This window comes from Agrilus planipennis, unplaced genomic scaffold, assembly GCF_000699045.2.
Source record: "Agrilus planipennis isolate EAB-ADULT unplaced genomic scaffold, Apla_2.0 scaffold98, whole genome shotgun sequence".
NCBI classification, from domain to species: domain Eukaryota; kingdom Metazoa; phylum Arthropoda; class Insecta; order Coleoptera; family Buprestidae; genus Agrilus; species Agrilus planipennis.
This window is the reverse complement of record NW_020438866.1, coordinates 1,054,399-1,066,122: the sequence shown is the minus strand read 5'-3', so window position 1 is coordinate 1,066,122 and position 11,724 is coordinate 1,054,399. Positions and strand designations below refer to the sequence as shown.

The 11,724-nt window shown below is 34.9% G+C and overlaps 2 protein-coding genes and 1 long non-coding RNA gene across 5 annotated transcripts in view; 2 read left to right on the top strand and 1 right to left on the bottom strand.

The window, feature by feature from the left end:
* Positions 1–355: 355 nt before the first annotated feature.
* On the top strand, positions 356–3,257 carry LOC112904806. Its single transcript, XM_025975803.1, has 2 exons — positions 356–466; positions 524–3,257. The coding sequence occupies exons 1-2, from the start codon at positions 388–390 to the stop codon at positions 2,698–2,700; spliced, it is 2,256 nt and encodes a 751-aa protein (XP_025831588.1). The 5' UTR covers positions 356–387; the 3' UTR covers positions 2,701–3,257.
* Positions 3,258–3,360: 103 nt separating this feature from the next.
* Positions 3,361–11,724, bottom strand: part of LOC108737011 (neuroligin-3-like) — a 241,664-nt gene continuing 233,300 nt past the window's right edge. The window contains exon 12 of the mRNA XM_025975814.1: positions 3,361–4,621. Within this exon, the coding sequence (XP_025831599.1) occupies positions 3,567–4,621 (1,055 nt within the window). The 3' untranslated portion in view covers positions 3,361–3,566. The remainder of the gene's footprint in view (positions 4,622–11,724) is intronic.
* Positions 4,529–11,724, top strand: part of LOC112904814 — a 353,641-nt gene continuing 346,445 nt past the window's right edge. For 2 of the 3 annotated variants that reach the window (XR_003231383.1, XR_003231385.1), the window contains exon 1: positions 4,529–6,615. This is a non-coding gene — a long non-coding RNA (uncharacterized LOC112904814). Of the gene's footprint in view, positions 6,616–8,435; positions 8,653–11,724 lie in introns of those variants that run through there. The other variant, XR_003231384.1, reaches the window with a different exon arrangement.

The following is an 11,724-nucleotide window of genomic DNA, read 5'->3' as shown; positions in this document are numbered from 1 at the left end:
CGACAATTACTCAACAGTAGGTGCTTAATATTCAAAATTAATCGATTATTTTCCTTTGTTCTCGAATTTTGCACTGTATTTGTTATCTAAGGGAACAAATGTCTCTTTCTGGAATCCTTATTGAAGTGCAGAGCAGTTAAAAATAAATGTATGATGAAGACCATATAGTTTTCAATATTCTTTTTACTGCCACTGCAGCAATATTTTATAACACAAAATAAAATTTATATGTACAACTTTAGTAGATGCAAGACCTCACGATTCTTATATGTGCTTGATGTATACCTTTTAGATATTGAACCATTTTCATTCATATGATGAAATATATATTCATACATCGATCCTTTCAGAGATCCAAACATTCCACGTCGAAACGACTTCTACACGATGCACCCTTTAGATTGGAAGCGATTCAGTGTCGATTGGATAAATTACGATTCTCAAGGAGAACCCTTCATGTACTTAAGTATGTGTTAGGCATTTTCAAATAGCAACCCCTTAAAAATTCCGACATTCCTTTCAGAAATTCCACCCCAAATTGGTTTCCACTATCGACATCGAGAGGTAGCGTACTGGAACGAAGAGATGCCGAAACTTCTTGAAGAACGAAAAGAAATGAAAATTGCCGGGCATGCACTTCCGGGGTTGAATCCACCACCCGTGGTAATTCCACGAACGTTTCCAGGCTCATTTAGTCCAAAACAAAACATGACATATGGGGGAGAATTGATGGAAGAAACCGAAAGAATACAGAACGAGGATATTTCCAGAAGCGTTCTGTCCACAGAACCCAGCAACAATGGTACTGTTAGAATTGTCATTGCGGTGGGTACACTTTTTCTTCTAACAAACGTGGTCATTTTGGCTCTTCTGTATTACAAATGTGTTAGATTAAAAAAACGTGATAGAAATAGAAGCACCGAAATGGTCAGAGTCCGTAACGATGAACTGTTTGATCCTGACTTCGAAGGTGGACAACCAGCTGTCAAGAAGAAGTATGCTGGCTGTCGTTTAATGAAAATGATAACTAAATCAAATAAAAGTGAAGACACTTATGAGGCGGTAAAGATAAATGAAGGTGTTTGCTCCACAAGCAAACTGAAACTTATAAGGCAAATGTCTAGTAGTACCATTGATCCTCATTCGAAAGTGAGGGACTGGATTTCTCAAGAAGTTGCACAAAAAGGAAGTCCGCGTTCTGTAAGAAAATCTAAAATCGGTAACCATTCTAAACAAAATTCCGTAGGTAGAAACGAACCGATATCTGGATCAGACATTCTACAAAATGCAGACAGTACCTCGACTATCAATCGTTCTCCTACACGTCCAGTTAGTCCAACTGAGAATACTTCAGATATGAAGGAACACAATAATTCCAAACTATCTAATTCCACTTCAGCTCATAAACCTCCTTCTCGTAAATTTTTTTCCAAATCTCATGTTAGATCTATAAGCAAGACAGAAAAGGTTTCAGTAGCTGTTGACGCGACTCCATCGGGAAGAGGAAGTAGCGTTCTGAGACAACAACCTATTGAACTTACTAAATCCTTTGAGTTCAATAGATCTTTCGACCATCAAGAGGACAGTGAAACCAATCTGAGACGATCTGCAACCCTTGATGATGTGAACAGATTTTCCAACAATGACTCATTGCGAAGAAGTTCTACTAGTATTAACCTCAAAATTCCCGAAAATGGATGGGACTTAGGTCAACCCACGATCGTCAAGATTGAACACCATCATTCGAAATCCGATCCTGTTAGAGATACTGAAATGATCTTTCCGAGGATAGGAGTTCCGCTGAAACGACTGCGCAGTTTTGATCCACAACAAGACGTAAATGTCACTTCCAGAGATGACGTGAGTGAGCAGTTACCACCGCTTACTCATGAGCAACAGCTTATGACAATAAAAAGAAGGAATTTTCCAAAAGTGCTCCCTGATCATCCTGGTAGAAGGATGTCAATGCCTACGTCCAATCAACTTTTTCACACTATCCCAGAAGCAGGTTTTATCTCCTCGCTGTCACAACCTACATCTCCCAATCGGCTTAACTGCCGGTTTCCTCCAGCACCACCACCGAGGACCACATCATCCCTAGGACGAAATTCGAACAGGCATACTCTTATACATTCTCATGCTGTGTTGGCAGAAGAACCACCAGAAATACCTGAACCAGAAATAACTTGCAACAATCTCTATGTAGGACCGCTACTACCTGTTAAGGGAATCAAAAAGCCAAATCCATTTGTTTCGACAAGTGAAAACCGACTTAACACCCAACCAATATACGACAATCTTAATCCGAAGACAACACCATCATCCGAGACGACAAATAAAACAATAAATCCTGATAACTCAGTTATACGGCTCGAACCTAAAATAATAACTAAACCAAGTACTTTGAGGAAACCAAGAGATTTACCGAGAAATAAAAATGTTCCTAGAGTGACGCTTGGTGATAGTAATTTAAGGACTACGATGCTTACCAAACAAAGCAGTCTCGATTCAGTATCAGAAGATCAAAGAACTGAAAGCACTAAAGAAACAGTTAAAACACCACAAGCTGAAAAGGAATCAGCTGGTGAACAATGTCATAGTCAGGATGTATTGCTGAAACAAAACAAAAAAGACACTGACATTAGTAGTAGTGACTCATCAGAAGCATCGGACACAGGTACTGTAGTGAATAAATCTTAAATAACATTTATTAATTATTTATTGTGCAAGGACTACACCCACTGGTAGTGTTTTATATGGATCAACGGATTTCATTTAATATTCTGATAATTATATTTAACTTATTATTCCAATTTTACATTTTTCGTATGGCAATCGTACATTTTATTATTTAAGTGTTTTCGTATTATTTCTAGGAGTAAGACATATATTGCAGTATTAATTTAATTTTAATCTAGTTATTGAAACAAATATGAGAAACAATTTTGATATTTTTGCAAACAAAGGTTATCTGTAGGTGCAACGCGTTTGTATAATGCCAACATTAAAAAAAATGTAGCATCTAATATTTAATTTATTTATATACAGTATATAGTATAATTAATTTTATTTATTTGGACTGGTTCGTAAAATAAGTCAACTAGCAGAAGGTTATCGATAAACTTTTATTTAAGTTGTGACATTATTTAAAACATCGGATAACAAGTCTAGGAATACAAATACATATTTATGTTTCAGTACATTTCATTATATTAAGGTATCAGTCCTAGATAAAGAATGAAGATATTTAAAAGTAACAATTATATTTTTTATCGCATTCCTACTAATCGTCCAGTTGCGAGCTTTCCGAAAACTGAATCGACAGAAACCAGAAACGTATTATTAATTAATAAAGTTATCAACACAACAACGTTAATAAAGCTCTAAAAGTTTGATTTGGTTGATAAAGTATTATCTTAAGCACACAAAATTGAGAATGACCTATATTTGACATTGGTCTATGTACAAATTGGTTTAAGAAGTCTTTCAATTTTTTTAACGGAATTTATAGATGCCGTTGGGACGTTTTGAGCATAAAGACAGTTCAACAATGTTCCTTCGCATTATCACACCCTCATTTCGTTCATGGCCGCCTGAGGAACCCGGTTAATGTTCGATTTGTTGTTGTGTGCCGAGAGAAGGGGTTGATGTTCCGGTGGACTCTTTGATTTGGGTGGGGGTGGAGGTTTTGGAACGTTGAGTGGAATTGTAGCACTACCGTTTGGATGCTGCACATACCCTTGTTGCTGCATCTCTGCTATAATGTTGGCTGCCTTATTTAGCATGGATGCGTTCTTTGGTAAAGTGAGATAAGGTTGCCCATAACTTTGGTTACACGTACTTGCATTTTTTGGAAGGGTCATACAATTTCCCTGATTACCAATACTGGGATTTGCTGATGAACCTTTAATGGAATTGGGCATTGGCATGTTTCCCGTACAAAGATGCTGTTGACCTTTCGATAACGTACTGACCTCAGTCTGCTGTGCGAGCATCATTGCTGATGTGTCTTGTTCAACGTCCACTATCACGTTGGCTGTTTGGGAATGTCCTATGTGGTAATGACCATGTTTCGATATGGCTTCAAAGTTTGCTTGATTACGTTGCTGCTGTTGCTGAAGTGATTTGACTTCTAATCTCGTTTTGTCCCGCTGATAATAGACACCGGCAAAGATGAGAACGTTTAATATGAGCAGGGAACACCCGATAGCAATGGTGACACTTAAGGCGGTGCTGTAAGCAGCGTAACCAGCAGCTTCTAAACTGGCTAACGTGTCGGCTGAAGTGTTTTGATAAGATTGATGATTGAACGTTCCCGAAGACACTACACTGACACATGTCGTCATCATCATTGGATCGATTGTTGTGGGAATTTCGATGGTTTGCAAACTGACGTTGGCTTTCTTTCGAAACAATTCCGTTATGGGGTCAGTGTAACCCGCTCGAGAAAGAGGGTCGGGACGGACCAAACCCTCATATATTTCAGGATTGTTGTGGTTCTTGAATAAATTATGTCTGGCTACGACGTCCTCCATTCCAGCCCTGTGCAATTCTGGGATAAGGCGAAGCCAGACACTTAACTGATGAGCACGGAAGTGATTCTTCATCTTCGGTTTCATACCTGTAACAAAATTCCACGATGAAACACATCAGAGGTAACACAAGTTACATTAGCTTTGTGACAGTTTTGTGAAGTATTACTCTCTATCGCTTGAAACCTCCAAATGATCCACGCTGATGGATTTCACCTCTAATATTCTCCTACAGGTGTAACAAATACGAAATTAGATATCGTACAGCATCCATCAAATAAATTCCGTAGGATCTGTTCTTTAAAAATCGTTAAGAAATTGTTTTATCAGAACAGATGCCTATATTAACCTCTATAAATTTTATAATTCCTATGAAGATTATCGTGAAAAAGGGTACTGCCCCGATTTTGAAAAAATATCAAGTAGGTACGTATCTAATAGTTAGCAATTAATTTATTTGAGGTCTTTTTCTCAATAACTGTACCAAAAATAATAGTCCTGAACCATATCTATCAAAATGCAATAAGGAATAGTAAAATTATTAAAATTATTACGATAAATTACCTTCGTTTTATACTTTACTTTCTTTAGTGAAGTAGTCTGGAAAACAAAAACATCGCCTGTTAAATATCGGACAATAAGCAATTAATGAAATTTTAAGTTTATCGGTTTTGATAGTTTAAAAGCGATGGTTTAGTGTCGGTTGGTGAACGAGTAGGAAGTAAAAGACACTCATCAGTTCCAATCATGGGCAAATAAAACGGAAAATGAAGCACTTATTGTGCAGATGTATGGCATTGCAGACGCGTTAAACGCTCGAGAGAATCTAATAAGTCGAGAAATTGCAATGTCATTTCATGGCTGATTTGTCCTCCGTTGGCTTTGCTCAAGCGCCTCTTATTGCGCTTATCAGCTCATTTATTCGAGTGTTAACACATTCTCTTTGCTGCTTCTTCCTCCCACACTGTCCTAATGAACAACTCAATACACAACCCAGCATGTATGTCAATTCTCTCTAAACGTACACGTGCACAATTGGTACACATTTGAAACAGTACTAAACACGCTTTAATCAAACGTATTCTCGACTTCTCCAAGATAGAAATAAATTTCATATCTAATTTCTTGAAACTTTTATCAAAACGGTAGCTAAAGGTAGAATCCATTACTACAGAAAATTTTATTGTAAATATAAAATTACTGTAAAGTTTGCACGTCTATACATTGAAAGCATTTGTAGAAATGTAAGGGATATTAAGGGATTAGTACAGTTGATGGTGCGGATTTTTGTTTATTTCACAACACCAACGAGCTAGTTCGGATTGAGTCATTGACAATTAACCATCAGGAAAACCATGAGCCGACTATGAGATATGCTTTTCCTTTCAAGTTACATTATAGTTCATAATTCAATAATTTTGGTGCAATTTGCTTTATCTCATTTTAGTTTTCTGTTATTAATTATTTATTACTTATATATTTAGTTATTCAGATATGGACAAACATTTTATCCTATCTATAAATTGTATTTTTAGTATTTCTTAAGGGACTGAAGAGAATTTCATTTCAAATTAGACAAAGGTCGTTTTAGGTAACGTCACACAAAGGTAACCACCTTCAATGATCCTTATTATACATTTTCATGCTAGGCTAAACCCCGTCCCCCTTTAATTACGTAATTATTTATTAATTTGTCTGCGCTTTATCCTTTCTATTATACTAAACATTCTGTACCAGCATATTTTATTAATTTTTTCCATGTTGTACGAATGATAACGATAATACAATACCAAACAAACAAACATATCTACTTTTCTTTAAAATATTGTGTAATAACATTAAATCGCCCTGTATAGCGTTAGTCTATTCGGTTATCTGAATGTCATGTTGTTGGCAACAAGTACGTCATAGCAGAGCTTCGCGTTTCATCCTTCGTACAATGCCGGGCAACATTATTCGTACTGGATATAATATGCCAGTATTTTGTTACAATAAAGACAATCGGTTCTCGAGTGGATGTTTTGTTTATTGTAATTGACTTTAGCAAGTGTTTTTTTGGATGAACAATACTTCCATATAATTGGTACGTAATTTTTTATTTTAAAACGTAGTGTTTGTAAGTTAGTATTAACACATCGTGGTTGCCTTATCGTCGGCAACTTAATTGGTAAACAACATTCAGATTTATGCAATTGTTGTAAGCTCGAAAGGATCTAAAATGTACCGAAATCAAGAAATTGCAATGTTATTTCATGGGTGATTTGTCCTCTGTTAGCTTTGGTTAAGTTCTTCTTATTGTGCATTTCATCCCATTTATTCAAGTGTTAACGCCTCCTCTGCTACTTTTTCTTTCCACAGTGTCATAGTGAACACAATGCTGTACACAGGAAAGCATATTTTTTAATTTATTCTGTATGTTTGTACAATCCAATGCATTTATAACACTGATAAATACAATTTATTTAAACATATTCTTTGTGTCTCCAAAATCGAAGTTTCCATTTTTGACTTCATAAAATTCTTATCAATATCCATAGTACAGCGCCGTTTAATCCAAATTATTATCACTCGTCTGAAACTTGGTGAGTGGCTTCATTTTAACGTAACCCATAGCTATTTTATCTGCGGAAATTCTTGGAAATGGGCCGTTTTCAGTCTCGAAACCGGAAAACACGTCAATTTAATGATGTACTAAAAACGTATAATCAACCGTTTGCTTTTTACTTGAATACGAAAATTAATTAAAAAGTTCACGCCCTGAACATATCTTTATGAGGGTATGAAAATTTATGAACAATCAGCGGATTTTCACGCAATTTATGCATAAATAAGTATTATCGCTATCAAGTGGTTATACTGGTCCACGATTTTCATGGACAGTTTTTTTTAAACCTATTCCTTAAGCATGTTTTGATTTCACGCTAATACTTTTAATGATGAACAGGCATTATTTTTTTTTCTTTTGAAATAAAATGTAGAATGCATTGAAATATGTTGCCTACAATTATGAACACAAACATATATAAATGAACAATATTAATGGAAAATAGATAAAAAAGCATAGCATTGTTTGAATTTTAAAAATATTTTCATTAATTAGGAAGACCATTGCCTAATGCTGTAAGGGCCCGCCCTCGAAATATGGTTTTTCCTTCAAATTATATTGTTGTTTGTAAATTTAATTTTGGCTTTATTTCATAATTTGTTAATTGTTCTTAATTATCTAAATCTAATTATTAAAATCGATATTAGTGCTAATTACAATAAATAGTGCTTGATATAAACTGGAAAATAAACTACCTTCCATGACCAGTGATGTTAGTAAGCCTGGATTACTAGGGATTACAACGTATATTGTAATCCGTAATCCTGGAGTTATTTTGGGATTCATATAATCCGTAATCCACCTACTCAAGAGGATTATATTTCACATGGTTTGGATTTTCTGACAAATTTAGTGGCGTATGGTGCAACTATTGTTCCTAAATAACTGTAATCCAATTTGTAATCCGTAATCTAGCCAAGAATCCAATATCCACTTTAAAATTTTCGTAATCCGTAATCCATAATCCAGTAATAAATCCATGGAGATTGCACATCACTTCCTCATTTCTATCCTTTTGTGTTACTATTTCCTGTTTTCCTTTAAATGCGTATGTATTTATCTATTTATTTAACTGCTTCTAAATCATTTTTTTTTTACTTAAAACATTTTGCAATATCTTCTAATCTTCCTGATGATGTATAAATTATAAGGATACTGCATTTTTACTCTTTTGGGTATTTTATAATGGCATTTAATACATATAAATCGCCCTGTATAGTATTAAAATCTATTAGGTTATTTGAATGTCATACCGAGTATAGACATCGTGTTGCTTCGTGCTTTTCGTGCAATGCCGAACAACAGCATTCGTACTGAGCATAAAGTATTTCACAATTTTGTTGTAATAAAGACAATCGGTACGCGAGTGGGTGTTCTGTGTATTGTAATTAACTTTAGTAAGTGCTTTTCTTGATGGATGATACCTGCAAACAGTTGATGCGTAATTTTTTATTCAAGAAATCGTGGTATTTCTTATCCTCGGCAACTTGACTGGAAAACAGCACACAAGTAAAAGTTAGTGTACTTATTTTACATTCTTCTTCTTCGCAGTAATGATTGACGTTTAAAATGATAATGTTCTTTGATTGTGATATTTTTATCAAAAGTTCAGGTACCTAATTAATTCAGGATATTATTAGGGAAAACATTCTAATTTATTACATAAAAAAAATTTAGGATAGGTAATTACAAAGAAAAAAGGTAATTGCGTATGCTTCAAATGGATTTACAGATTTTGCACCTTAAAGGAAGAAAACAGAACCTTTTTAGGGGGAGGGCTATGCAATTTGGATTCGTTCGTCCTGATGTATGTCACAGCAATTCATTTTAGTAAAAATTTAAATTAAATCGGACGTTAATTAACTTTTCAATTGTCAAGTTTTTAGAGGAGGCTGGCTATTGAAGTGGAGCTAATTTTGCACCATGTGACAGAGATCGCTTGAATATTACATACGCCTATTCTTTTTTAATTTATATGAAATAAAATTCAGTTTATTTCTGCTACTATACGTATAAAAAAATATCACGATACTCACTATTTAAAAAAGATACAACGTGTAATTATACAACACGCTACTGAAGTGAAACTTCTTTAAACACACAAACATACCGGGATAGGGGTTAAGGAATTGGTTTAATGGTATTATTTGTACAATATGCTTCGCACGGGTGCAATGGTGATAGTAAATATACTACAGAATGTCTTCATATACAACAATCACAGCTTTTTTGTCATTAGACAATGCAAACCGACCGGTACCGCCGCAACCGCTCTGTCCCTGCATTTTAAGCCTGTAATATCTTCGAAAATATTCATTTAAATTACACGCTGTAAAGGACCATATTGATCTATATTAAATGCACAATGTATTTAAAAGTACTTAATTGGATAAGGATTAATGCTGTATTGCTTAAAATAGTTTCGTAAATAAGCCATTATCTCTCGTAAAAAGTAAAGGATAAAAAATGGTTATTGTGAATTATCCCTAAGAGAGACATATACCATCGCGGACTTTTTCGTAGACCTTTTTAAGGTGTACAATATTGTAGTATATTATTTTGATCTATCTCGTAGGGTTCAGCCAGCGTTTGCAATGTAAGCGCAAAAAAATGTGTTTATTTACGACATCACATTAGAAACCTCTAAAATTGTCAGTGTTCTCTGCTATATTATGCATGTATTATACATATGAACCTTCCTCCTGAATTCCTCTATCTATTAAAAAAAAAAACGCATTAAAATCCGTTGCGTAGTTTTAAAGATCCAAGCATACATAGGGACAGACAGCGGGGAAAATGCGTTGCATGATTTCGTTACATAGCAACTGGCATGAAGCGAACTTAACCTACCGTGCGTAAAGAAGATTCACTTCAAAAAGTGTATCTGATGAGTAGTAGGACAGTCAGTCAGCTTTTAGTAAAACTACTACTTAGGTATTAAAAATTGAGTTACAATCTAAAGTAGTGACGTGAAAGAAACTGAGCCCTTTTTAGTTTTTAATAAATAATTCAATTCCGTTATTTGGATTTTCAGGATATTTTTTGTCCTAGCATGATTTAAAATTTTTGGATCACGTCACCAAACCAATTTCCCGTGATCAGCTTGCGTAATTGACATTAATTACTTAGCTAGGCGTACATATATACTTTTGGTTTGTCGATTAAAGTAGTCCCGCGTCGTTTTCACTCTTCGGGCGCTATTACCGTTTGGAGTTGTAAGTCCCTCCAGACCGTTGAAGGAATTAGTGTCGACCTCAAAATTAACTGACAATGACGACTGGGGAATTAGAGTACGGGGACTAGCAAGAGTTCCCCAGTCTATTATTAGTTTTCTTAGTACCTAATACACTCCTGTCGCTTGCGCTACTCCCTTATACACAATACTCGCTAATGTGCCTTATAAATTGGATATGTACATACATATCTATAAATGCATGTACGTATGTATCTAGCGAGGTAGGAAAACCAATTTGCACTGCAACTTCTAATGAATATGCGGCAGATCACGTTCTGCACATTACGTTCCACTTGGAATTATTAATGGAAAACGGGGACGGAATTGAGGAGTTTTTCGTGAGATTTTACAATTGCAGAAAATTAAATTAGCGTCCTTTGGTGTCTACATTTAAAACGTCACTGAAAGCGGGAATAATTGTAGATATTGCGCGGCGTGCACAAAATGAGTGCAGCGGAAATCGATTATGGTTTAGTTCAAACACCCTTAAGAGATAAGCTTAAATGAAGCAGTAGGTACATAACGAAGTTCACTCCACTATTGATAAAATTTCTTCTTAAATAGTGCATTTAGAAAATAGGACAGACACATTTTAGATCTACAGGATATAGTCGGGAGAGATGGGCCACTTTTTATAAAACCCCTGTAAGTTTCATATTTTTTACTAATTTTTGTTAGTATTTCAGTATTATGACACTTGAAACAAATTAAATATTCTAATGATAAAACAAGCTCCATCTACATGCAATCCAAAAAATTAATTTTTGGTCCGTCTAATCCACACTATTCGGTGTTCATGGGCCAAGGAAGACCTAAATAATTCAACAATATTATTGTTCCCACGGTATAAAATATTTAGATCGTGTAAAATGTATTATTCCAAATGATTAATTAAAAGGTTTTAAACCAAATCAAACGTAAACACTTTAAATATCTGGAAGTATGAACGAATTGAGTTATACTACTTTCAAAGGTAAAGGTCTAGATGATGGCCCCCACCCCCTTCGGGGTGGGGGGATCGAAAGAGGAGGTCTCCCCCACCACACTATCATAAAAAGTTAGTGGTGGTCTCATCTCCATAAAAAGTTATGGGGGTTGAAAGTTAATAAATATGCCAATTTTTATACATTTCTAGGCATGTAAATATTTATATAGTCATTCTTAAACAATATTCAAAGGCAAAACTAATGAAAAATACATAAAAATATTGAGAAAGTTATATAAAACATTATTAAATCAATAGGGTAGGTTAGGTTAGGTTATCGGGTTTTGTTCAAGTGACCACTCTTTCGATCCCCCACCTCCACCCGCTTGAAAATGTTTGTTTTATTGAATTTTATTTGAATTATAGT